Source organism: Eumetopias jubatus, unplaced genomic scaffold, assembly GCF_037043125.1.
Source record: "Eumetopias jubatus isolate StellerSeaLion01/CBP00866 unplaced genomic scaffold, mEumJub1_p1.0 scaffold_10, whole genome shotgun sequence".
NCBI lineage: Eukaryota > Metazoa > Chordata > Mammalia > Carnivora > Otariidae > Eumetopias > Eumetopias jubatus.
In genome coordinates this window covers 59163531-59189741 of record NW_028274816.1, presented here as the reverse complement: position 1 = coordinate 59189741, position 26211 = coordinate 59163531, and the positions used below count along the sequence as shown (strand labels likewise).

Sequence of the window (26211 nt, the reverse complement as noted above, 5' to 3'; positions counted from 1 at the left end):
GTGGACATAAGCACGTTAACCTGTAGGGAACGAGGAACATGGGGACACGAACATGGACGGAGTGGACAAGGCGCATGGGCTCGGAGGGGGGACGGGGCACAGGGGTGGTGGGGTCAGGAGAGCACATGGGCTCTTGGAAGGGATGTAGGGACATGGACGCGGGAACACGGATAGAGGGGAACGTAAGAGGCATGATCGTGGGACGAGGAACATGGCGAGAAGAGAATGGGGAGACAGACACAAGAGGACTCAGGGAATGCGGGCATAGCGACTTGCGGAAGCGAGGGAAACGTGGGGAACCGGGGGAGGGGTAAATCCGAGGGCGTTGGGAAAAGTTTAGGAGGCCTGGGGGAAGCTCCCGGCTCCTCCCTATGCGCACGACCTTTCCCCTAGTTCCCGGCCACGCCCCCTTCACTAAGTCCTTTTCCCTTCCCCTCAGGTCCCGCCTCTCTCTCCAGAATCCGTTCTCCATTGGTCCGAATCCTCTTGCCACACCTCCCTCCCCTCCGGGCCTCCGATTGGTCCTTTCTCAGGGCGGAGGCGGGCACCGCCGCGGTTGACTGGCTGGCGGCGCGGGGCGCAGGCGCGGGCGCGGGCGCCGGGCGCGGGCGCGGGCGCGGGGGCGGGGGGGGGGGGGCGGGACGTCTGGATTCCGAGGCCGAGCGAGCGGACTGACCCCGCAGGTGGCAGCGGCAGGAAGATGGCGGAGCTGCGCGCGCTCGTGGCTGTAAAGAGGGTCATCGACTTCGCCGTGAAGGTGACCGGGCCCCCACTTCCACCTCCCCCGAACCCCGAAACTGTATGGGGGGGTCTGCTCGTACATATGCTCTCTGCCGCTCTTCCTCCCAAACGTCAAAGTCACACCTGAGGGCAAAGATCAAGGACTGTGAGGTTCCGACTTCAGATACCTCCTCACTCAAACGCGGCCCCTTTGGGGTCATGACCCCGTTCCCTTTTCTCAAGTTCTGGACTCAGCGTCTTAATAATTCTGTGCAGTACGAGTTAGTTTCTCTATTTCTTGCCTGCTGGAGGTGCCACGGCCCCTATGTGACATTTGGAGAAACTGAGGCGCAGAGAGGTCGCTCAGCTAGGATGGGGTAGAGCTGAGATTCCCCTCCAGGTCCTTCTGACTCCTCAGCGCAACTAGTGCTTTGCACACAAGCGCACTTTTCACCTGTTAGGCTGCATTGCACACTCGGTTGACTGTTAACTTGGGAACCCAGAAGCCTTCACCCTACAAAGCCGCGGGGTGAGTGAGGAGGCTGTAGCCAGGAAGGGAGGGAGAAGTGTTTGCTAGAGATGAAATCTTGTTTGACTGAGCTGGTGGAATGGCTCCCATTGCCCATGAGAGGGCCGGGGGGGGGCAACGTCTCTGAGGTCCTGGCTTGTCCCCGGAGAGAAGCTGGTCAGGACAGAGGTGAATCAGACACAGCCTCTTGGGCCAATTTCTCTAAATACTTGGCTTAAAGCAGACTGAAGATGATGACTGCCCATCCATGTTTGTCCTCACCATGGAACTGGGACTCCACCTCTGTGTCCCCAGCATTGCCCAGCACAGGGCCTGGCGTGCCAGAGGCCTCGGGGTGCATGAAACCAGGGCCCCCGCCGGCTTGGGGAGTGAGGTGGGGAGGAGGTCCCGGGGGCCGGACTTGGCATGGAAACTTAAGTGATCATAACTGCTCACGTTTCGTGAGTGCTTAGTGCAAGCAGCAGCACTCCAGGTCTTTGACAGAGACTGACTCATTCAGTGCTTTCAGTATCCTCTTGATATTACGAACCCCGTTGGACGGGTTAGGAAATTGAGGCCCGCGGAGGTCCTGTTACTTGCTGGATCACCCAGCTCCAGGCAGCTGCAGTCAAGATCGAAGTGCAGGGCAAGTCCCGCACCAGTCTCTGCTACCCCCCCCTTTTTTTTCTTTTTGAGATTTATTTGAGAGAGAGCAAGCGCACAAGCCGGGGAAGACAAAGGGAGAGGGAGAAGCAGACTCCCCACTGAGCGGGGAGCCCGTCCCAGGATCCTGAGATCATGACCTGAGCGGAAGGCAGCCGGTTAAGCTGAACTGCCTGAGCCACCCAGGCGCCCCTCCTCCCTTTTTCACTCCATAGCTGCAGCAAAGCCCTGACAGCAGAGGCCAGGGGTGTTGTCTTCAGCTGCTCCTGGGGTCCTGGGACCTTCTCTCCTGGTTTCCTCCCACTTCTTACTGTTGCTTTGGGCTCTGTCGCCCCCTGGGCCTCCCTGTGCCCCAGCCCTGGTCTCCATGGCCTGAGATGCCTGTGTCAAATATGTTTCCCTCCATCGGCAGGCCCGAGTTTGACGGGCTTTGGTCCCAGCCTCACCCAGCACAGGGCCTGGCACATGGGTGTGCGCTGAATGAGAGAACAAAGAGAGAGTATCAGCCACTGTCCTATCCCAGGGATGTGTGCTGCCTGTCCCTCCCACGCTGCCCCGGGGCCCCCACCGTTGCATCCTGTCTGCTGGCTGTGTTTGTGGGTGCCCTTTCTGAAGAAATAAATGGTTCAAACCTTGCCCACTACCTGATCACTGGACCAGAGCCCCGGCACCATTGCCTTCCTTCCCTTACCACCCCCGCCACCTGTTACTTGTCAGCTGGTCCCTTTGTCCATTCTCATGGGCCCAGCATTTCAGGCTTCCTTTCCTCCCACCTGGCCCCACAACGCAGTCTCCTCCCTGGTTCTCAGTGTTTCCTTCAGTCCATCCTCTCCCAGCCTCAGGGCTCCTCCTGCACTCCGAGTTGCCCTGAGGCTCCCCCCCACCCTCAGGACAAAGTCTGAGCCCCTCAGCCTGGTGTTTGAGACCCTTCGTGGTCTGGCCGTGGCCCCTGCTGTGCCATCCGTGGTGCCCTGTTCCCTCCGTCACCTGATCTTTCCTGACAGACTGGGCCCCTTCTTGCCTTGGACCTTTGCCCCCCGCTGTGCCTTCTGCCTCGGCACCCTTCCCTCTGCATCTCTGCTTCCTGTACCTCCCTTGTCCTGCCTAACTCTGATCTGTCAACTGTATCGAAAGTGTAGTGATTCTCTGGTATCACCTCCTCCAGGAAGCCCCCCTAGCCCAACCCTCTCAGGCCTCTTGATCTGTCCTCGGACACTCCTGCAGCCCCCTGGGCCTGCCTCTCTCAGCTCTGCGCCCACACTGGATTGGGATCCCCTGCTCACCCAGGTGTCACCCCCACCCCCAGGATGGCAGCTCCTTGGGGTGAGTGCCAGGTCTCTACTCTGTTCCCAGCATGGCTTTTTCACCTCCTTGCAGCCTTTGCTCAGATGTCACCTTCTCTGTGAGGCCTTCCCTGGACACTGACTTCAAACTGCAGCCCGCGTCATCCCTGTGCCGTCCCTTGCTGTAATTTCTCCATACTCTTATCACTCGGTAATCCACAGTGTAATTTTCTGATCACTTGCTTTGGTGTCTGTCTCTCCTTCCAGAATTCGAGTTCCAGAGTCTGGAGGAGAATCTGTCTGATGTAGTCACCACTGTCTTAGATAACCATCATGCTCTACGGTTCAGGGCCCACTTCAGGCCAGTTGCCTGGGTCTGCTTCCTGCTCTGTGGCCTTGGGGGCCGTTGCTTAACCACTCTGAGCCGTACTGTCCTCTCTACAATGGGATTAACACTAGTAGTACCTCCTGTATTGGATGGTGGTGAAGATTAAATGGGCTGTTAGGATAGTGCCTGGCTCATGGTTAGTGTTGGCCTTGGCTGGTGCTCAGGGAGTGCGGTAATTATTGGTAGAACTGGTAATGGAAGTTTTTTTACTCATCCGTTCAGAACACAACAAATGCTCTGCTCCGTGTATGTCTGTGTGTATGCCTGCGATTGTGTGTCTAGGGTGTTAATTCATAAGCATTTGGCAACCCAGGAATACTCAGTTCTGGCCAGGGATACCTTTTCCATGAGCCGATGAGGCTGTAAACTTCAGCGTTTCTTTCAAGGCCCAGGGAGAGACTGGATCAATTTTGCATTCGTGACTTGGTGTGCGTTTTCCTAAAGAGGCTCCCCCAAAGGCTGGAAACTTCAGGCCCTAGAAAACCTGTATCCAGCTCTGGGCCTAACCCCAACCAGCCATGCCTTCCTCCGGTTCTGGGAGCGCCCGGCCTTTTCCCCTTCCCCTCACCCCTCCTGCTCTCGGCAGGGCTGGCCCCTCCTTGTCCCTCACGTCACACGTGTCAGCTCTGTGGGGATGTTGGTCCTCTTTCCCTGCCCGAGATGAGGTTTGCTGAAGAAGGGTCTCAGAGCGCTGACCACCACCTTAGTCATCTGTCCGTGGCATCAGTCCCTGGCCACCATCTCCCCATCTGGCCTTGGCTGTCCCGGTCACTCCGTGTCCTGGGTGCACTGTGCTCTGCCCAGAGCCCCAGCACATGCCCAGTGAGTGACTCGCTTGATGGAAAAAACTAGAGGACAGAACCGCAGAGGAGTCCTTGAGCTGTGTCGAGAGTTCAGGGAGAGCTTGCAGAAGTCACTTTACAAACACCTGCTCTGAGACAGTGGGCCATGAATAAATGGCCACGAATAAAAGGACCAGCTCCCCTACCTTTTGAGGGCCCATTTGGTGTCCTAGAGTCTCATGGTTCCCAAGGCAGACTTGGAGTTAGGCTCCTGGTCCTGCCACTTCCTTGCTGCTGTGTGATCCTGGGCAAGGCGCTGGGCTTCTCTGTGCCTCGGTTGCTCCATCTGTACAACGGGGTTGGTGATGGCAGCAACTAACCTCCTCAGTGGTTAGGACAGTTAAATGAGTTAATACACGTGAAGCCCTTGGAGTGATGCCCGTCTGGCTCACGGCTGTTTCTGTTGAAGGTTCATCTTTTGCAACTTGAAGAGAAAGAATGAAAGTTCCATGCTGAATCATCTCCTTTGATTTATAAAACCTCATTATTAAAAAAAAAAAAAAAAAAAAAAGACGCTGGTCTGATTTTTCAGACCAACCATTGTTTCCTGACTTATGTAATTTAACTAAACAGTGTTTTTGAAGCTTGAAATCCACTCAGGCTTAAAAAGGTCTTCCATGGAGAAGACGCTTTGGCACTTTCCCCGGGGTCGGAGGGCTCTCATCCCTGCTGCTCCTTGGGGGTCAGGAGCTTAGGGCAAGGAGTCCGGCCAGAGCAAGAGCAGGTTTGGCGCCCTCCACCGGCCACTGGCTCACCAGCACCGGCCTTTTACTGGCGGGGGGACTGCTTTTCTTGTTCAAAGGGGAAACCTCTGACTTGGATTTTATTTTTGTAATGAGAGGGCTTTTGTGTTTCAGTTTCCATTGCTGTTTCCAAGCGTTTGAGTGGTTCTCGTGCAGGTTCTCATGCGTGGTTCTGGCAAGTGCTTGGCCCGCGGGTACAGTCACGAACAGAGCTGATGGAAATGCCTGTCTGCAGGCAGTTGACTTTCTGGTGGGGAGAAGACTGATAGTCATTCGAAATCAGTCTGGCGTGTGTCGTATGTCAGGGGTGGGCAGTGGTACGGCGAGAGTTAAACAGGGTAAGTGGGGGCGGGCGAGTTGGAAGGGATGGGGTTTACACAGGAGGCGAAGGACAGCAGAAGAGGTGGGGGTTGAGCAGGGGCATGTTCCGGCAAATTCTGGGGAACTTACCCCAAATGTTGGGGACCTACCCAACACGCTCAGGGTAGGTTCTAGTGAAAAAGCATGGATTCAGAACATGGTATTGGCTCCAATTGTATTTCCGTAAGGTGAATTTATTCAGTTCTGAGATTTGAGCCTTATTTTTGGTGCTAAAATGACTTTTAGGGGCGCCTGGGTGGCTCAGTCAGTGCAGCATCTGCCTTCGGCTCAGGTCATGATCTCAGGGTCCTGGGATTGAGCCTCTGAGCAGGGAGTCTGCTTTTCCCACTGCCTGCCGCTCCCCCTGCTCGTGCTCTCTGTCTCTCTCAAATAAGTAAATAAAATCTTAAAATGGCTTTTAAAAAATGAAATAACAGTGATAGAAAAATGATAGTTATCCTTTTTCTCCTTCTCCTACTCAGTGTCACAGGTCAATGAGGCGCATCCAGACTGGGAAGAGAGAAATGTGCAGGGAGGTAGGAAGAGACTCCAGTGAGTGTCCCCGGCCAGGCCAGGCTGTCATCTGCATCTGTGCCGGCGGAGCCCTTGGCGGCAGCCACAGGCGAGGAGAGGGGCAAGCCAGGTCCTGGGCTGGATCATGCAGGCGCCCGAGCGAGGCTTCTCTGGGCATCTCATGGGCTTCTTAGACACAGAACCCACCTGCCCCCTGGCTTGTAGGATGTAGCCACCGGAAGCCCCAGAGTCCTGCAGGATTCTCCCCTCTCCCCGCCCCTGCCCCCGCCGAGCCCAGAGCTCTGTCACCCCCACCTCCAGAGACTCCTCCAGTCCCTCCGCTTCTCCATCTCTGCTGGCTCGGTGGTCCAAGCCACTGTCACTCCTCATTTCGTTGACTGACAGCCACCCAGCTGTCTCCCCGCTTTCCGCCCTTGCTGTGCTCCCAGTCTTCCCCACGAAGAATCCAGAACGACCTTGCGAAAACTTAAGTTGCATCCACTTGCCTCTTTATCGCCCTTGTTCTTTGGATCCAGAGCCAGCTCCCCTTCCGGAGCCTGCTGGGCCCTGCACGCTTAGTTTCCTATTGCTGCTCTAGCGGATTCAGTGGCTTCAAACAACGCAGACTGGTTCTCTTCCCATTCTGCGGGTCGGACGTCTGAATGAGTCTACTGAGCTAGGATCAGGGTGTCTTCAGCCCTGCGTCCCCTCGGGGACGGGGAGGGAGTCAAGGGGAGAATCCGTGTCCTTGTCATTTCCAGCTTCCAGAGGCACCTGCGTGCCTGCCTCTAGCTTCAGAGCCAGCAGCAGAGTATCTTCACGGTCTCTCTGACCCTGACACTACATCTCCCCTCTCCCACCTACCTCTGTCACTTAGAGCAACCCTTGTGATTACATGGGGCCCCCAGTCAGATAACCCAGGGTGATCCCCCTCTCAGAGTCATTAAATTAATCACTTTTGCAAAGTCCTTCTTTGCCGTGGAGGTGACATTCATAGGTTTCGGGGATTAGGATGGGGACGTTTTGAGGACGCATTTCTGCGCCCGTCACAGTAGTTCAGTGTCTGTGGCCTGACGGCAGACTATGCTCCACTAGCCACACCGGCCTCCTCAGGGCCTTTGCACATGCCCTCGCCCCACTGAACCCTTTCTCTCACAGTTGACCACTCTGGTTCATCTTTTAGGTCTCAGCTCTAGTGCCACTGCCTCAGGGAAGCCTTCCCTGACAGCCTCCAACATCCAGCAGGCTAGGTCACAGGCTCCCGTCATCCTCTCTCAGAGTTCCCCAGACTTCATGGATTGTCAGGTGGCATAGCAGGGGATTTGAGTGCTTGGGTCCTAGAAACCACTGACTGGCCAGCTACTTTGCTTGAGTGCCTCAGTTTCCTCATCCACCCACAGGGACAGTGACTGCTCCTTCCTCGTTGGGCTGTCACCAAGATTAATGAGTTAGGATAATTGCTTAGAACAGGGCTCCTGCAGTGCCTGGTGGCCAATAACATTCTCCCTGTGGGCTATTAAGAGGAATGTGGTGGGCTAGGAAGTGGCCCCCCCCCTGCTGCCCAGGCCCCGATCCATGGGTGAATGGTAGCTAATTTGGAAGCAGGGTCTTTGCATTTATGCCTGAGTTGAGGCTCCTGAGATGGGGAGGTTATCCTGGATCATCCAGGTGGGCCCTAAATGCCATCTCCAGAGTCTGCATAAGAGAGAGGCAGAGGGAGCTGGGGGAGCCAAGGGATGGGTTCTCCCCTCGAGCTTCCAGAGGAACTGCGCCCTGCCAACACCTTGCTTGCAGCCCAATGAAACTGATTTTGGATTTCTGGCCTCGAGAGCTGTGAGACAGCAAGCCACTGCGTTAGCAGTTACTTGGAATGGCAGCCACGGGAAACTAATAGGGGCATGGTTAGTTGTTCCTACTGCGCTAGACCCTGCACTAGACTGGGAGCTCATGGGCCAGCGGGCCTCACTCCCTTGCTCGTGGTGGTGTCCCCAGAATCCGGCTCTGGGCCGGCAGCACACGGTCAGTGCTCAGTGAAGACGGACCATGTGAGGAAAGGAGTGAGCGGGGTTTGCCTGTTTGGCAGAATAGGTCTTTAATGCTAGTGTTTTTGCAAACTAGATCATGACCATGTGTCAGTCATGAGATCCACGTAGAGGGCTGACATTTAAAGAAAGAGCAGGAAATGTCAGGCTACGGTATACAAAGTAAGGGTAAGTATTGTTCCCCGAACCTCGTGTTGCAGGGGTATTTATATTGATATGTAAGTGTATGTTGTGTGTTTGTAATATGCTCAGGAGTATCATAAAGTGTATGTCACACTGTGGTTTATGGTAAACAAACATTTGAGAAACATCGTCTCGGGCCCCAGGAGCAGCGAGAGTCGGAGGGGCGTGTCCTCTGTCCCCGGTACCCGGTGCTCCACAAATGTCTGAATGAGATCATGAGCGGATGACCCTCTACCTACCTGGGACTTCTCATCTGCTGTGTCCCCTGAGCTGTGGGACCCTGGACAAGGCCCTGCCCCTTCCGGGTCCCCGTAGTCCCCATCCAGCCCTTGCCTTCTTGCCTGTTTCCCCTGACCCCACCCCTTCCCTTTCTGGCCTGGCAGATCCGGGTGAAGCCTGACAAGACGGGTGTGGTCACGGATGGCGTGAAGCACTCCATGAACCCCTTCTGTGAGATCGCCGTGGAGGAGGCTGTGCGGCTGAAGGAGAAGAAGCTGGTGAAAGAGGTCATCGCTGTCAGCTGCGGGCCCACCCAGTGCCAGGTGCTCAGGTCCTGGGGAGAGGGTGCCAGGGCCCCGAGTCCTGGGTCTGAGGGAGGAGGGCCTGGGACCAGGCTCCTGGGTCCCCTTGGGGCTAGAAGCCAAGTCAAGTCCCTTCTCCTGGCAGGAGACCATCCGCACTGCTCTGGCCATGGGTGCAGACCGAGGCATCCACGTGGAGGTGCCAGCTGCAGAGGCAGATCGCCTGGGTCCCCTGCAGGTGGCCCGGGTCCTGGCCAAGCTGGCAGAGAAGGAGAAGGTAGATCTGCTGCTGCTGGGCAAGCAGGTGAGTGTGCCTCCCCCACTCAGGACTGGGCAGGAGGGGGCCCAGGCTGAGTGGAGAGTTTGAGCAGGGTGGGCAGGGTGACTGTGGGCGTCAGGAAGACTCCTGGGGTCCTGTGGGGTGAGATCGGAGCCCCGGGGGCTATGGTGATGGTCCGTGTGGGAGAAGAGGAGGCCGATGGACAGAGCGGACAGGACAGCCGCGTGGCTAGAGGGGCGGGGCTTGAGCTGTAGGGAGGGAAGGGGAGGGAGGAGGTCGAGACAGTGCTGGGGTGTGGCTGGGAGACAGAGGGGGGCAGCTCCTGGAAGAACAGTCAGGAATTGTAGAGAGCCCCGGAAGACATGGGGAGGCGGTGTGTGGGGAAGACAGCTGTGTGGTTCCGGTAACCTAGGCTACTACAGAGACCTGAGGCTTCTGGAGGGTGCCGGGGAGCCTCGGGGGGCCTGTGAGCGGGGGAGGGAGGGGATCAGCTCAGGGCGCAGAAGGACCTCTCTGAGGCCATGGGGAATGGACTGGAAGGGGAGAGACTGGAGGCTGGGAGTTTTGGGCGGACCCTGGGGGCTAATGGTGAGCTAGAACCCTGCCTGCCACATGGTATCCCCACCTGAGGCATACATGAGTCGGCCTCAGCTACTTCCTAAGGAGACTGGGCAGGCAACATCCTTTCTCTGGCTAGCCTGCCCACCCCCTCCCATTTGAGGACAGACATTGTGGCCTCACTCGGGTTGGGGGCTGAGGGTCATCGGAAGAGCCAGAGATAGACAGCAGTGGGAGGGGAGAGACCAAGGGGCAGGGGCTTAGGAACAGAGGCTGACAAAGAATGTCGGAGACTGAGAGATAAGATAGGGCACAGACCTGGCTCAGGAGGCTTAGAGGTAGAGCCAGGGTGCTGGACGGAAAAGACAGGGATTCTGGCAGGCTGGATCAGCCCCTGCGGAGAGGGGGAGGCTGATGGGTCTATGTAGGTTGTTGGGTGTCCGACCCAGCCCTGCACAAGTCAGGCAGTAGAAAACAAGAGAGATGACCAACAGCAAAGGAATCAGTACAAGTCAGTGAGCTGAGGCAGAGGGCCTACCCAGAGAACAGGCCAGAAAGGCATGGTCTGGGTCAGGCTCAGGGCTCTGGGGACCCAGGTCTCCCACCAGCTCGCCAGGACACTGGTGCTGGCAGCATGGCCTCTGGAAGCCGCCTGCATTCACTGGTTGGTCTCAGACTCATGTCCTGCCTGTGCTGGTTGTCAGGGACAGTTCCTGGGGCCAGGGCCTCCAACGGAGAAGGTACAGGGTCAGCTGGACAGGACACTCTTCATTGTGGGTGGTAGTCAGAAGCACACAGGCTTAAGCCAGAAAGTGAACCTATTAGCTCATACAGGGCAAGCTTCAGGTATGGCTTGATCCAGGGTCACATGTCAGGTCTAGGCTCTGCTCCTCTGTCTTGTCTTTACTTTATGCATCTCTAGGCTCATATCCCACAAGCCTCCCCAGTGGGAAAAAAAAAAGAGCTTCTTTCCCAAAGTCTCCAGCAAAGCTTTCAGGGCTGACTCTTCATTGGTCCAGCTTGAGTCAAGTACCCGTCCCTGCACCAATCACTAGGGTCAGGGGATAGAACATTCTTATTGGCCCAGATCCTGTTCATTCAGTTCCCCAGTGTGGCTGGCCCAGGTCCTGGCTCATGGGAGGCTTCTGTGAACATTTATATGGGGGCAAAGATTTGGCATCGAGAGGCTAGATGTCTTTATGTGCCCCTGGACAAGTGACTGCCTGTCTCCACTCCGCTCAGGTTGGGGGATGAGATCATTCTAGACCAGGAGTCAGCAAACTATGGGCCATGGCCACCACTGATTTTATAAATAAAGTTTTATTGGAATGCCACCACACTTGTTGCTTTATATAGGCACTTAGTCCGTGGCTGCTTGTGTGCTACCCAGGGTAGAGTTCAGGAGCTGTGACAGACCACATGGAGTTTAGAAAATGTTGGCCAACCCCCATCTAGACAAAGGCCCGAATGGTATGTGAAAAGACCCATTGTCACACAGTCTTCTCTTTTTCTCCCCTCAGGCCATTGATGATGACTGTAACCAGACCGGGCAGATGACAGCTGGATTGCTAGACTGGCCACAGGTGAGGCTGGAGTGGGGAGCGCCTGCTGGGGGCCAGATCTGGGGGCTCAGAACAGGGCCACCCTTGTCCCTGCCCTTTTGGAGGGAGGCAGGCTTAGTTAAGACAGGATGGCTACTCCAGCGGACAGGAAGGAGACGTGTACAGCCAGGATACCAGGCCTCATCTGGGCCTTTGGTGCTCTGTCTTCATCAGCCCTATCACCCAACAACCACACCAAATTCATCCCTGCCTCAGGGCCTTTGCACTTGCTGTTCCCTCAGCCTAGGGCATGGGTCCCTCAGACTGCCTCGTGGCTTTCCCTCTCTCTCCTTTAGGTCTGCTCAGTAGTTACCTCTTTAGAGAGGCCTTCCTTGCCTACCCTGTATGAAATTCCAGATGCCCCACTTCCCACCTATGCCAGTCCAATAGAAATGTAAGCCACCTAGGTGATTTATAATTTTTCATAGCCATTGCTTCTCGGCCTTTTGGCTAAGATCAAGTGTACATTTTTTCATAGCCAGATTAAAAAAGTAAAAAGACACAGGCAAAATTGATGGCAATAACATTTTATTTAGCTGGACACATCTAAAATATGATCATCTCAACCTATAATCAGTATAAAAAACACTGAGCTATTTTACATTCTTTTTTCTTTCTGTATGAAGTCTTTAAAATCCAGTGTGGATTTCATATCTACAGCACATCTCAGTTTAGATGCTGAATTTCCACCGGAAATACTTAGTTTGGATTCCTAAAACTCACAGGTGAAAAAGTAATTTCACACACCCCAGTTGTTCCAAACAGACTTAAGAGTTTTCCAGGGACTGCATCGAGTATCTTTTTTTTTTTTTTTTAAGATTTTTTATGTATTTATTTGACAGAGAGATAGAAGCACTAGTAGGCAGAGAGGCAGGCAGAGGGAGAAGCAGGCTCCCTGCTGAGCAGGGAGCCCATTGCGGGACTCGATCCCAGGACCCTGGGATCATGACCGGAGCCGAAGGCAGCCGCTTCACTGACTGAGCCATCCAGGTGCCCCCCTTTTTTTTTAACAGCTTTATTGAGATTAAGTGACCTACCATAAACTGTACATATGTAAAGTGTACAGTTTGATAAGCTTGGACACACATATACACCCATGAAGCCGTCATCACAATCATGATAATATATTTGGCTTACTGGTCTTTAAGTTTATTTATTTATTTATTTATTTAAAAGATTGATTTATTTGAGAGAGAGAGAACAGGGGGAGGGGCAGAGGGAGAGAAGCAGACTCCCCACTGAGCTTGATCTCATGACCTTGAGACCATGACCTGAGCTGCAGTCAGGAGTCAGGCACTTAACCAGCTGAGCCACCCAGGCGCCCCTCAGTCTTTTAGTTTAAATTAATTAATAAGATGAAAAATGCCATCCTTCAGTCGCGCTGGCCATGTTTCCCACGCTCAGAAGACACTTTGAGTCCTGTGGCCGCTGTGTATGTATCTGGTTCCCGGCGGTTTTCCTGGCCAGGATAAATGCGCACGAAAGCCAGGGCCTCGTGGGTCATTTTCACAGTGTACCCGAGGCCTGGTTCTTGGGGCGCTCGGATGAGACTGGGAGTGACGGAACACTCCAGCTAAGACTTGGGGAAGGTTTGTTCGGTGAATCAGTGAATGGAGAGAACAGGTTGGTTGGACAGAGAGGGTGTAGGTACATCAGCAAATGTTGACTCAGCGCTGAGGGGCAGAGGGGGCTTGGCCAGAGCATGGGCACCAAGTGAGGGAGATGGGGCCCCAGCAGACCTTTCCAGGGTCAGCCCAGCAGGGGGGCCTGGAAGGGAGCCCCAGGGGACAAAATGGTGGGTAGGGGGAATAGGGCATGGAGGCAGCTCTTGGGTTGACCAGTGGTGGGTGACAGTGAGCACATTTTGGAGCCTTTCTCTGCTTCAGTTTCCTCATCTGTAAAGTGGGGATAATAGCATTTACCTTATAGAGTTCCCATGAGGGCCTGATGACTTAGTGCATGTAGGTTGTTTAGAACAGCATCCTTCCGCTCCATGTGTGTGTTCATCATTATTAAGGGAGGTTAATAATAGGCAGGAACCTAACTGGCAGGTTCAGGTCATTAGGACCCTCACCTTGGCTCCCAGTGAAAGTACAGAAACCTGGCCCTAGATTTATGAAATCCCTTTCTGTGGGTTCCTCCTGTATATGAACTTGATGTCTATAGGTTACCTTGCAGGACCCTCTCTCTTCTGTTCTCTCATTCATTTGCTCACCTGTGCATACACCTCTGCTACTCTGTGCCTGTTTTGAGTTAACCTCACCCCCCCGCATCTCCCCAGGGCACGTTCGCCTCCCAGGTGACACTGGAAGGGGACAGGTTGAAAGTGGAGCGGGAGATTGATGGGGGCCTGGAGACCCTGCGGCTGAAGCTGCCTGCCGTGGTGACCGCCGACCTGCGGCTCAATGAACCCCGCTATGCCACATTGCCCAACATCATGGTGAGCGCTTAGCGGACGGGTCCCCGAGGGCCCGGGGATGGGTGAACGCATTGCAGGCCCAGTGCCTCCCTGGTGCTCAGATGCAGGGACAGAGGATCCGAGGGACTTCGTATCCAAAGGAAGGGCTCACCCGGCCAAAAGGAAGAGTTCGCTGTTCATCATGGCCAGTAGGATGGGTTCATTGGGTCATCTTAGCCAACAGGGAGAGCTGAGCACGCCATCCCAGCCAAGAGGAAGGGTATGGTGGATCATCTCATCCAGTAGGATGGGTTCAATGAGTTAGCTCAGCCAACAGGGAGTGTTCAGTGGGTCATCTCATCCTCCAGTAGGGTGGGTTCAGTGGGTCGGCTTGGCCAAAAGTCCATTGAGTCATTACTGCCAGAAGATTGACGTTGCCAGTCCATTTCGGCCAGTGAAGGGCTTCCAAGGCAGCTGACTTAAAGAGGACCCTTAACAGAGGGGCTTCTCAGGCCATCCCTGCCCACAGAAATGATCTATACCAGGCCCCGTAAGAGGTCACAGATGTCCTGGCTAGTGGGTAGGTCCAGACAAGTTCAGGCAATGGGCTTGGTTCTGCAGACGTGGCAGTCACAGGGAGGAGGCTGCCGGAGAGGGGGCAAGGGCTCCAGCAGCCCCGTGAACTGTGGCTGCCCATGTGCAGAAAGCCAAGAAGAAGAAGATTGAGGTGATCAAGCCCGGAGACCTGGGTGTGGACCTGACCTCCAAGCTCTCCGTGGTTAGCGTGGAGGACCCGCCCCAGCGTACGGCCGGCGTCAAGGTGGAGACCACGGAGGACCTGGTGGCCAAGCTGAGGGAGATTGGGCGGATTTGAGCCCCTTCCCTGAAACTCAGCAATAAAACCATGACCCTCCCAACGACTGTCTCTGTTAACTCATTCCCTGGAGACCTGGTCTTTGATTCATTCAACAAACATTTACTTAAATCTCCTGTGTGCCAGGCCCTGTGCTGGGTGATGCCGGGGACCCAGGTGAGTCACATCCGGTCCCTAAGAAGCTTCCATGCTGAAGTGCTGGGGGATGGACACGTGCAGAGGCAGCTGTATGTAGGGTGCTGTACGCTCTAAGCAGAGGTGACACCACACACTTGGGAGCCCACCTGGGGCACCTTGACCTGGCACATGGGGCCAAAGAGCTTTGCCAGGGAGATGGCATCTCGGTTGAGTCCTGAAAGACACCTATCCGTGAGGTGGGGAGAAGGGCTTTCATTTGCAGAGTGTTTGCCGGGGACTCCCAGGTGCCAGGCTCTTGCCAAGACTCGGGGTACAAGAGGGAACAAAGCTGTGGAAGCTCAAGCTCAAAGCTGTGGGGAGACAGACAGACAACAGTCAAAACCTCATGTGGGGATGAAGAGCCAGGGTCTGGAGTCAGACTTGGTGATTTTAGAGCCTCGCTCACAGTTACCGGCTGTGGGATCTTGAGTGAGTGACATCCCGTGTCTGAGCTTCAGTTTCCTATCTGACTGATCAGAATAGGAAGGGCTTACTGTAGTGGTTAAGGGCTCAGGGTCTGGATCCTGAGGCCGTGGCCAGACCATTCCCTGGCTCTGGGAGAACTCTGGCAAGTTCCCACTCTCTTGAGCATGGATTTCCTCCTCCCTCAGGTGCAGTTAGTAATAATACCCATGTTCTGGTTGTCTGGCATGGCATAACGAACCACCCGAAAACTCAGAGGCTTAAGCCAACAGTCATTTATTTTGCCCATAAATCTGAAATTTGGGCAGGGCTTGGCAGGACAGCTCACCTCTTCAGGCGGCATCGGTTGGGGTCTCAAGTGGGGCCAGAGGATCGACATCCAAGATGACTCCGTCATGCGGCCGGCAAGCTGGCCAGGGTTGTTGGCTTGAGCTGGCTGTTGACCAGGGGCCACGATTCCTCTCCGGGGGGGTTGCTGGAGCTTCATCACAGCATGGCGGCTAGGTTCCAAGAAGGAGCATTCTACCACACGTGAAGGGGAATATGCCAGTCTGCAGGCTGAGAAGCAGACGCGGGAGTGGGGTCACTTCTTCTCTACTCTCTTTAGCCGGATCCGAGGGGGAGGGACATAGACCCTACTCCTTAAGGGAGGAGGGTCGAATTTGCAGGCATCTTTAAGCTATAAAACTTACCCCATTAATGTAGCCCCTCCCCCCCCAGAACGACACCTGCCACAAGGAAGGTGCTCACTCTGTATGTTTAACCATTGTCATTACCATTAGCGTGGTAAGAACTCTCCGGAAAAACTCAGGACTGAGCTGAGCAGAGGCCCTGGGCCCAGCATGTGGTGGTAGGAGCTTTCAGAAGGAGTGAGCAGTCTGACTGCCCTGAGCCAAAGCCCAGCTCTGCCCTCTGGCTGTGCAACCTCCTGCAGGTCCCTTGACCTCTCTGAGCCATAGTCCCCTGGCCTGTAAAATGAGGATAATGACACCCAGCTCATAGGGCATTTGCAAGTGTTCGGGCAGATAATGCCTGGGAAGCATTTCGCATTGTTCCTGGCACAGGAGAAGTGGTAATTATTATTATGATTCTTAACCAGGTGAGGCTGCAGGACAAGTTGTTGGCCGGGGGGGGGGGGGGGGGGGAGGGCAGGGAGTGAGCAGAGCATTCCAGGCAGAGGAGAGACGGCCTGCAAATCTGGGAGGGGAGAGATGGGGCATAAGAATGGCTGGATGTTCAGAGTCAGAGGGTGGAGGGTGTGGCCGGAGTGGGTAGGTCTGGGCCACTCTGGGTCTAGAAGGGACCTTGGATGTCTCCTGAGGGCACAGGGGAGGCACGGGAGGGGCAGGGGCAGAAAGGGGTCAAGTGTGGATCCGGAGACTGGCGGAGGCTGGAGGCTGGAGGGAGGAGGCTAGGGGAGAGGACAGTTCTGAGCAGTGGAAAGGGAGAGGAAGGGGCAGAGCGGGAGGAGGGGAGAGGAGGGAAGAAGGCTCCCAGCCTCTGCATAGATGTGGAACCACACTTGAGGTGGAGAACCCAGGAAGGGGGTTGTGTTGGAGGGAAGATGTTGAGTTGGATGGGATGCAAGGCATTTGAGGCCCTGGGGGGCACGGAGATGCAACTCTGGGTCTCGGGAGAGGGTGGGAGACAGCCAGTGGAGATTTGGTCTGAGGGCAGCAGGGAGCTATGGGAGGAGTTGGAGCAGAGTAGGAGCAGGGTCAAATGCAGGTATCTGAGGCTGCAGGCAGGACAGAGTGGATTCAGGGTCAGAGGCTGGTGAGGAGGAAGCCTGAACTGCGGCTGAGGCCATCAGAGGTGGGGCTCTCTGAAGGGTCACCTCACCCTCCTCCAAGAAGTCTTCCTGGCTTTTGTTCCCCACGGGTTTGCTACCACGTTTCCGCTGGGACCCATCTCTCACCATCTTCACCCCAGGGGTAGGGAGTGCAGGGGTCAGATGCGACGAGCTGATGAGGACCAGTGGGGTGGGGTGGCTGGATCTGCCACTAGATTGGGGGTGGGGGATCCTGGCACCTCCCACTGGGTCTGGTTTCCTTCCCCGCCCAGGAAGCTACCAGTCCTGTCGGACTCGTTGACCGGGGAGGCACAGGTGCAGGCCCTGGAGTCTCACTCCAGTGTCCTCATGGGTGCGGCCAGCACCATGGACACCTCACGGGCTCTGCTGCTCTTCCTGCTCCTGGGTAAGTCCCCTGCTCGGCCCCTTCCCCACTGGTTCCCTTTCTCAGCAGCCCCTCAACGCCCTCCCCTCCTCTCCTTGCAGCCTCCCGAGAAGGGGTCCTCACCCACGGAGCCTCTTCTGGAGTTCAGCAAACCAATTTCTCCCTGGACTCAGAAAGCTCTTCCCATGGCCCAGGTTCAAAAGTCTCCTCCATCAAACCCCCCAGCTGGAAATTTCCAGATCAGTCTCCAGGTTCAAAAAGCACTGCTGCTGTCCCTCATTCCAAATGGTTTCCTGAGGCCTCGAATTTTAGCGATGTGCCCAGGTCCGTCTGGCCAAATGTTTCTGCTGAGGGCCAAAAGCTGAGCCTGGATCCTACCGTCTCTGAAATCCCGCATTCCGAAGTATTTTCTGATGTCTTGGGTTCTCAAGTTCCTGCCAAAGACTCGGAGCCCTCCTCCTCTGTTAAGACCCCAGCTTCAAACATTTCAGCTCAAGTCCCAGATCCTGAAGTATCTGTTGAGACCCCAGGTTCAAAATTCTCCCCTGAGGATCAGGATCTTGACATCTCTGCCCAGAACCCCGAATCCAAAGTCATCGCAGCAGCTCACCCAGAGGCAAGCCTCCCCCAGCAAGTGGGGAGGCCTCTCTCGGTGCTAGTGGGGACCACCATCTGGCTCCCTCTAGTTCCGGTTCCCAGCCCCAGGCCTCCTGCTCCTCTGGTTGTCTGGCGCCGAGGCTCCAAGGTGCTGGCAGCTGGAGGCCTGGGGCCAGGGTCCCCCCTGATCAGCTTGGACCCTGCTCACCGAGACCGCTTACGATTTGACCAGGCCCAAGGGGGGCTGGAACTTGCCTCTGCCCGGCTGGAGGATGCTGGGGTCTACACTGCTGAGGTTATCCGGGCTGGGGTCTCCCGGCAGATTCGGGAGTTCCCGGTGGGTGTGTATGGTAAGTGAGTACTGAGGTCCAGAATGCAGGCCCTTTGGGCAGGTGGCTGCTGTCTGCCCATGTTTTCTCCCCTGAAGAAGGGGGTCCCTCGGCAGGGGAGACAGGGCTTCTAGGTTGGAGGGAGGAAGGATAGGAGGGGCTGGGGGTCAAGACAAGTGTTCTTGAGGGAAGTTGGACCTGGGGATCAAGACCCCTGGGGGTTTGGAATCTTCAGTCTCTGAGAGGAGAGAGTGGGGGGCTCAGACTTATGGGTCTGTGAGGAGGAGGACTCCTGGGGCTCGTTTCAGAAGTCCTGGGGGGGAGGAGTGGAGAAGGCTGGGGCCTGGAGTCCTGGATCTAGGGGGCGAGGCGGCCGGGCCCCAGGTCCTGAGCCCATCTCCCTCCCCCAGAGCCGCTGCCCCCGCTGTCGGTGCAGCCCAAGACCCCCGAGACAGAGGAGGGGGCGGCCGAGCTCCGGCTGCGCTGCCTGGGGTGGGGGCCGGGTCGCGGGGAGCTGAGCTGGAGCCGGGACGGACGCACCCTCGAGGCAACGGACCCTGAGGGAGCTGAGCCACCCCGGATCCGCACAGAGGGCGACCAGCTGCTCATCATGCGCCCTGTGCGCAGCGACCAGGCCCGGTACACTTGTCGCGTCCGCAGCCCCTTCGGCCACACGGAGGCTGTGGCTGACGTCAGTGTTTTCTGTGAGTGGGGGTGTGCCTCGGGTTGGGGGCCGTGATCTGGGAGCTCAGGGCGGGGGGTTGGAGGTCCAGCGCCCAGGGGTCGTGGCGGAGTCCCAAGTAACCCTGGCTCCTCCGGTCCGGACCCCTTCATCCAGACGGCCCGGATGCACCAGTCATCAAGGTCTCCTCGGACCGCGACGCCGCCCCCGCCCTCTATGTCACCGCGGGCAGCAACGTGACCCTGCGCTGCACCGCCGCCTCGCGGCCGCCCGCCGACATCGCGTGGAGCCTGGCCGACCCGGCCGAGGCCGCGGTGCCCGCCGGCCCGCGTCTCCTGCTGCCCGCGGTCGGGCCGGGCCACGCCGGCACCTACGCCTGCCTCGCTGCGAACCCGCACACCGGTCACCGCCGCCGCTCTCTGCTCAACCTCACGGTGGCGGGTGAGCACGGCCCGGGCGGGATGGAGCGGGGTGCCCGGAGAAGGCGGGGCCGCAACGGAGGGGCGGGGCCAGATTAACAGGGCGGAGACTCCTGGGCAAGAAGCGATCTCAACAAATTAAGCAGAGGGTCAAATGGCGAAGAGTGGAGACCAGAAAGGGAAGGGACTGAAGGCGCTTGGGCCAGTAAGTGGGATGAGCAAATAAAGAAATTACCTGGGAAGGGGGCGGAGTCACAAGAGAAAGGGGGCTGGGTCATTCTAGAAATGGGCGGAGCTGTCTTAGATGTGGGACGGGGCGCAACCGGAGGGACGTAGATGTCTGGCTAAAGGCCCGGAGTAACTTGGTGGAAGGGGTGGGGCGACAAAAGAAGGGGCGGGGTTAGGTTTGCGAGGAAAGAGATCAGTGCGGAGTTGGAAAGAGAGGCGGTCGGTCAGTGGGGCTGCAGCTGCCCACTTAGCCCGGAAGTTTCTGGGAAAGGGAGCTGGGTGGCGAGAGAATGGGGCGCGGACGGCGCCTACGGGCTGGTGCAGAAAGGTTGGCGTGAAAGCGCGGAGAGGCGGGGCTGGAGGGGTGAGGGGAGAGAGGCTGACCCCTTGATCTCTCCCTCCGCCCCACAGATCTGCCTCCCGGGTCCCCACAGTGCTCAGTCGAAGGCGGTCCGGGGGATCGCAGCCTCCGCTTCCGCTGCGCGTGGCCCGGCGGGGTCCCTGCCGCCTCTCTGCAGTTCCAGGGTCTCCCTGAAGGCGTCCGCGCGGGGCCGGTGCCCTCTGAGCTCCAGGCGGCTGTCCCCGCCCACCCCCGACTCAGCGGCGTCCCCGTCACCTGCCTCGCTCGCCACCTGGTGACCACGCGCACCTGCACTGTCACCCCGGGTGAGGGCCGGCGGGACTTCTTTCCTGTTTCCCGAGGGGGGGGGGGTCTTTCTTAGCTCCTTCAGGAAATGAGAAAGGCAGACTTCTGACTCCAGGAAAAGAGATTTCCTTTTCCTTAAACCCTACAGAAGGACCAAGGTTTTTCCTATACCTCAAGCAGGGGAAGGGCCAGTTTCTTTCCTGGACCCAGGAAGAGGGCTGACACCTTCCTACGTGTCCAGAGCAATAAAGGCTCTAGAATAATATGAGTTCCCCGGCTCAGAACCTGGTCCACAGTATGTATCTAATAAGTCGTTATTAAGGACATCAGGGGATGGGTGAATGAGAGAGTGAGTGAACGGGCAGTGCTTCCTTGTTTGCTAAAGTTTCGCAGCGATTTACTTCACCAAAGGGCGCAGGACTTGGTCTTTGACTCCAGGGTGAGGTCCTGACTTGGCTGGGTTTCTTCTACCTGCAGAGACCCCTCGGGAGGTGCTGCTGCTTCCCACAGTGGAGGAAACACGGTCAGGGGGGACAGAGGTGACGCTGGAGGCCACTGGCTGTCCTCCCCCGTCGAGAGCATCTTGGGCCCGGGAAGGGCGGCCCGTGGCCCCAGGAGGTGGAGGTCGCCTGCAGCTCAGCCAAGATGGGCGCAGGCTCCTCATTAGCAACTTCAGTCTGAATTGGGACCTGGGAAATTACTCCGTGCTGTGCAGTGGGGCTCTGGGTGCTGGGGGCAACCTGATCACGCTCATTGGTGAGTTCATTTCTTTCCCAGAACCCAGAAGTCCAGGTCCTCCAGCCCTCTCTAACCTCAAACCCCGTCCCCAGCTCCTTCTCCCTCAGATCCAAGAGTCCAGGCCCTCAGTCTCTTCCTCTTGTAGGCCTAGAAGCCTCCCCAGACCTCTTGCTCCCAGGACCTGAGTCCAGGCCTGCAGCCCCCTTCCCTCTCCCCTCTAGGACCCATAAATTCAACCCCCACCTTAATCCCCCCAGGACCTTCCATCTCCTCATGGAGGCTGCAGAGAGCCCAGGATGCCGCAGTGCTGACTTGGGATGTGGAACGTGGGGCCCTGATCAGTGGTTTTGAGATCCAGGCACGGCCAGAGGGCCCTGACCTGGGTAGAGCCACTACCTACAAGGACTGGATCTCCCTACTCATCCTGGGGCCTCAGGAGCGGTCAGCTGTGGTGCCCCTTCCTCGTCGGAACCCCGGGACCTGGGCCTTCCGTATCCTGCCCACCCTGGGGGGCCAGCCAGGGACCCCATCACAAAGCCGAGTCTACCAGGCCAGTGAGTTGGGGCTGTTGGAGCCTTTTCCTGGGCTGCCTCCCTCAGTCTGTTTCCTTGTATCCTGCTTGTCTGCTTGTATCTGTTTTCTGGGGCTACGGTCACAAAGGACCATGAACTGGGCGGCTCGAACAAACAGAAATGTATTCTCTCCCAGCTCTGGAGGCCAGAAGTCAGAAATCAAGGTGTCAGTGCTCCAGCTCAGGGAAATCAGGGCCGTGCTCCCTCTGAGACTCGGGGTAGAACCTTTGCCGGCCTCTTCCGGCTTCTGACAGTGGGCCATCAATCCTTGGCCTTCCTTGGCCTGTAGCTGCCTTGCTGGGGTCTCCGCCTCCAGCTTCCCACAGCCTCCTCCTCCCTTTGTGTGTCTCTGTCTTCTTCTTGTAAGGACTCTAGTCATATTGGATTATGGCTCATCCTAACGCTCTCATCTTGACTTGATTGGTTGAATTGTGTCTCTCCCCAAAAGATATATTGACCTCTTAACGCTCAGTGCCTGTGAAGGTGACCTTATTTGAAAACAGAGTCTTTGCAGAAGACTGACTCTATTTCTATGATAACACATTATTTCTGTCATAGCACATTTATTTTTCTTCCTAGTGCAACCTGTGATTATGTTATCAATTTGTGCATTCATTTCTGATTTCCCTAAAAATTAGTCCCCATGAGAGTGGGTACCCGGGTTTGCTCACCAGGGGATTGTTACCATCTGGTAGAATGCCAGTCACACCCGTTACTTAGTAAATGCTAGATAAAATGAGATTCCGGGGTCCCAGATTCCTGGGTTCCAAAATAGTTGGAGCAGGTTGCTTAGGAAACTTGGGTTCAGCCCTGGCTCCTTATCCTCCATCTCTCTGTGTCTTCCAGGTCCCACCCTGGGCTCTGGGGCCATTGCTGGCATCATCCTGGGCTCCCTACTGGGCCTGGCGCTCCTGGCAGCACTTCTCTACCTGTGTATCTGCTGCCTGTGCAGCCTTAGGGGTAAGTGAGGGTCTCCCCCCCGGGAGCGTCCCAAGAAAGAGGCCCATTGGAGACCTGGCTGAACCAGTCGGCACCGCCACGGGTCGTTCATCTCGCCTTCTACCTCCATATCAGCCAATCAGGCAAGGCTCCGCCCCTCAGCTTGGAACAGCCAATCCCGTGTTTCTGTTTCTCTTCCTCCTCTTTCCAGGAGACTCTCTTAAAAAGAAGCATCGTCCCTCCTCCTTGACCCTTGTGGTTCCCCCGCTGGAAAAAAAGATGCAGAGCGTAACCCCAGTGCAGACCTCACAGCCTCTGCCCCTCAAAGTCCCGCTGGAGGACCCTAGCCCAAACAGGGCCCACCAAGTGAGTGTGGGTGCCCCAGTGTCCTCGAATGGGGAGGAGAACTTTTTGTGTTTTAGGGAGAGGAGATGGTCTGAGTTCTCTTCCTCCAGCTTTACTTGTAGATTTACAAAGTTGGTAAACACCCCCCCCCCGCTTTTAATACATAAAAATGGGACAGGAATTCCCATCCAATTTTTGTCATATGAAGAGTGAAATTCCACTTTCCCTCCAAAGGAGGGAGAACTCCTTTATTCTTTTCCATAAAAATTGGCAAAACTTCCATTTTCTATCCGACGTGGGATGGAATGTCTTCTTCCCCATAAAAGCTGGGTTGTCACATGTCTTGTCTCTCCCAAGGGTGGGCAGACATTTCTTTTCTCCCTGTTGTAAATGGAGGGAGCCCCGCTAACGTCTGACTGATGTGAGCTAGCATTAGAAAAGCATGACCCCTGAGGTTGTCCCTTCCTTTCTCTTCCAGGCCACTGGCCCCAGTCCGGTCATCTCTACTGGTGGGGGCCCAAGGACTGTTCGGGCAGCCACACAGGTGTGACCAGGGCCCGCTCTGCGCAGGATTTTTTTTTTTTTTTTGGTAGGACCTCCCATTTCCCCCCAACAGCAGGCAGGGCCTTCCTGTCCTGCTGTGACTGAAGACTGGCCCCTGAATGTGAGACTCCCTGTCTCCCTCTCAGCGCAGAAGACTCTACTTGTATTTGTGCAACTAAGGAGCTGTGGCTTCTGGGTTGGGGGAGACTCCTGCTGATCTACCCGTGTGGTTTGCAAAACCTCCAGGCAGGCAGGACCTGCAGGCTCGGTGGTGGACAGGCCGGTGGACAGGCCGGGCTTGTCCTGTGCTGCTCCAAGCCCCGGGGAGGCGGCGGGGGGGGGGGGCGGGTGGCAGCTTCTTTCTCTCAGAAGGTCTTCCTACATCCGCTCGTCTCCTCCAGGCCATGCCCCATCCCCCAGCTCCCAGCATCTGCAGCTTAAAATAGCTCAGACCACGTCCTCTCCTCTTTAAACCCTTCTGGGGATGCCCATTGCTCTTAAGATATTGTGCCGACTCCTCACTATGATTTTCAGAGCCCTGTGGTTTGACTTCTGTTGACCTCTGACCTCCCCTTCCGGGGAGGCTCTATTTTGCCTCCAGGGCTTTGCCCCAGCGTTTGCTTTGCCTGGAACGCCACTCTTTGCTCCAGGTTATTCACTTCTCAAGTATAATGGTAATTGAGCTACGATGATTTATAGGAAATGTATATTTGGTCATTCAGATGACCAAAATATGTTTCTCAGATATCTTTGACCTTGCTTGATCCACAGTTCTTGAAAACAATTCAGAGCCATAAAGGTGAAATGGGTGTCTTTTGTTATTAGTGAGGGTGACTTTCGGATCCCACCCAAAGGCGGGGCTGGTGGCCTGGAGGACCAAACCTGTGATTAGAGGACTGGAACTTTCCCAAACCCCTCCCTGCCCCCCCTTTCCAGGAGGGGGAGGGAATGGAGGTTGAGTCAGCCAGTGGCCAGTGACTTGGTCAATCATGATGATATAATGAAGCCTCCCTAAAAACCCATTTCCGGAGAGCTTCCAGCCGCTGGAACCAGACTGTTCCCCTGTACCACTGAGCTGGGCCCCAAGCTCCACAAGGACAGACGTTCCTTTGTTTGGGAGCTTGCGCTGTGTATCTCTTCATCTGGTTGTTGATTCATATCCTTCCTCATATCCTTTAATAAACTGGTAAATATAAGTAAGTGTTTCCCTGAGTTCTGCCAGCCAGTCTAGGAAATTAATCAAATCCAAGGAAGTGGTCTTTGGAACCTCCAGCTGTAGACAGTTGGTCAGTAGCATGGGTAGCAGTTTGGGGCTCGCAGCTGGTGTCTGAAGTGGGGAATGGGGGTGGCAGTCTCGTAGGATTGCACCGTGAATCTTAGAATCTCCTGCTGTCTTTGGGGAGACGGTGTCAGAATGGACTTGAATTCTCAGACACCTGGTATGTTGAGAATTCTCAGGTCTATCTAGATCAGCAACAGGTTGCTTTTCCCCGTTACATGGAAGATCTTGGGTCTGGGGGGATAGCAGTGGTGGGGAAGATAGCATGTCCAGGCTGAGAATGATAGAAACATTGTGTTGGGGGAGGGAACCCTCCAATGTTGGAATCGGGTCCAGAAACCCTAAAAATGTAGCCATTACCAGCTTAGGAGGCTGCCATGGTCATGGGTTTGGTCCCACAGCCTCTGAACCTCTAGCTTCTCTCACTTAAACCTGTATGTACTTGTTTAACCTCTGTCTCCCTCTCTAAACTGAGAACGTCATGAAGGCAGAGACCACGTCATTATCCCCAGCACTCAACACGGAACCTGGCACACAGCAGGTAATCAATCAATATTGGTTGACTGAGCAAATGTCTTGGCGCCAGTGGAAGGCTGGGCTTGAGGCTGCTCTCCCCAGCATGATGCCTTTCTTTCTTAGCTGGGTTTCTCATTGGGAATTTAGGGAGTGTGTCAATGAAGATTCCCTCAGCTGCAAGTAACAGAATAAATGGTAGCAAAATAAATGGTGGTTTCAGGCTGGCTCAGCAACTTAGCAACCCCGTGAAGGACCTGAGCTCTCTGCATCCTTCTGTTCGGCCACCCTCAGTGGGTTGGCATATTGTCTTATGTGGCAAGATGGCTGCTAGAGCTCCAGGCATCACCTCTTCACACAACTGTATCTGAAGACAAAAGGAAGGGAGCAAGGTTCCCTTCCCACACCCCTCCCCTCGACCAGCCTCATGAGTGAGGAAAAAACTTTCCTGGAAGCCCATCGGCAAACTTCCCTTACTGACCCCAAATTAGCCACATCACTGCAAGGGAGGCTGGGAAACCAAACATCTCAGCCTATATCATGGGAGGTGGGTCTGATAGCAAAGAAGGAAGAAACAACTAATGCATCTGTCTCAGGGAAGGGAAGGATGTGAGGAAACAGAGCTCTTGGATCTTTTTGGAAAGGTGAAGGCTGGGGTCCTGGGTACCTGGATCTTCTATATCTTTTCTATATCAGTTAGACCTTTCATTTCCCTTTTAATCACTAGGAAGAAACATAACACAACTTGGCTTATGCATTCAGGGGACTGTATTGCTTATGTAAATGAAGGTGGGCAACAGGTACATTTTGATCCAGCTACTCAAACGATGTCACCATGGACTCAGTTTCTTTAGACCTTCCTCTGTGTACTCCGTAGTGTTTCTATCATTCTCAGCCTGGACATGCTATCTTCCCGACCACTGCTATCCCCACAGACCCAAGATCTTCCATGTAACGGGGAAAAGCAACTTGTGCAGATCTAGATAGACCTCGTATCATTGTGTAATGGATCAACTCCAAATCTACCGAAAGAGAGAGGGGGGGTAGAATTGACGTTGGGGAGGCACCACCAATGACCCTTTGCCCTCCACTCACCCAAATCCTTAATGACCCTGACACTTGGCAGG

At 55.6% G+C, this 26211-nt stretch overlaps 2 protein-coding genes across 2 annotated transcripts; both read left to right on the top strand.

Annotated features, from left to right (window-relative positions):
* Positions 1-641: 641 nt before the first annotated feature.
* On the top strand, positions 642-14520 carry ETFB (electron transfer flavoprotein subunit beta). Its single transcript, XM_028091555.2, has 6 exons — positions 642-757; positions 8629-8787; positions 8912-9070; positions 11125-11187; positions 13487-13645; positions 14307-14520. The coding sequence occupies exons 1-6, from the start codon at positions 701-703 to the stop codon at positions 14475-14477; spliced, it is 768 nt and encodes a 255-aa protein (XP_027947356.1). The 5' UTR covers positions 642-700; the 3' UTR covers positions 14478-14520.
* Positions 14521-17025: 2505 nt separating this feature from the next.
* Positions 17026-23611, top strand: VSIG10L (V-set and immunoglobulin domain containing 10 like). Its single transcript, XM_028091480.2, has 10 exons — positions 17026-17275; positions 17356-18201; positions 18591-18884; positions 19019-19303; positions 19921-20175; positions 20633-20911; positions 21151-21447; positions 22312-22425; positions 22616-22770; positions 23228-23611. The coding sequence occupies exons 1-10, from the start codon at positions 17032-17034 to the stop codon at positions 23297-23299; spliced, it is 2841 nt and encodes a 946-aa protein (XP_027947281.2). The 5' UTR covers positions 17026-17031; the 3' UTR covers positions 23300-23611.
* The last annotated feature ends 2600 nt before the right edge of the window (positions 23612-26211 follow it).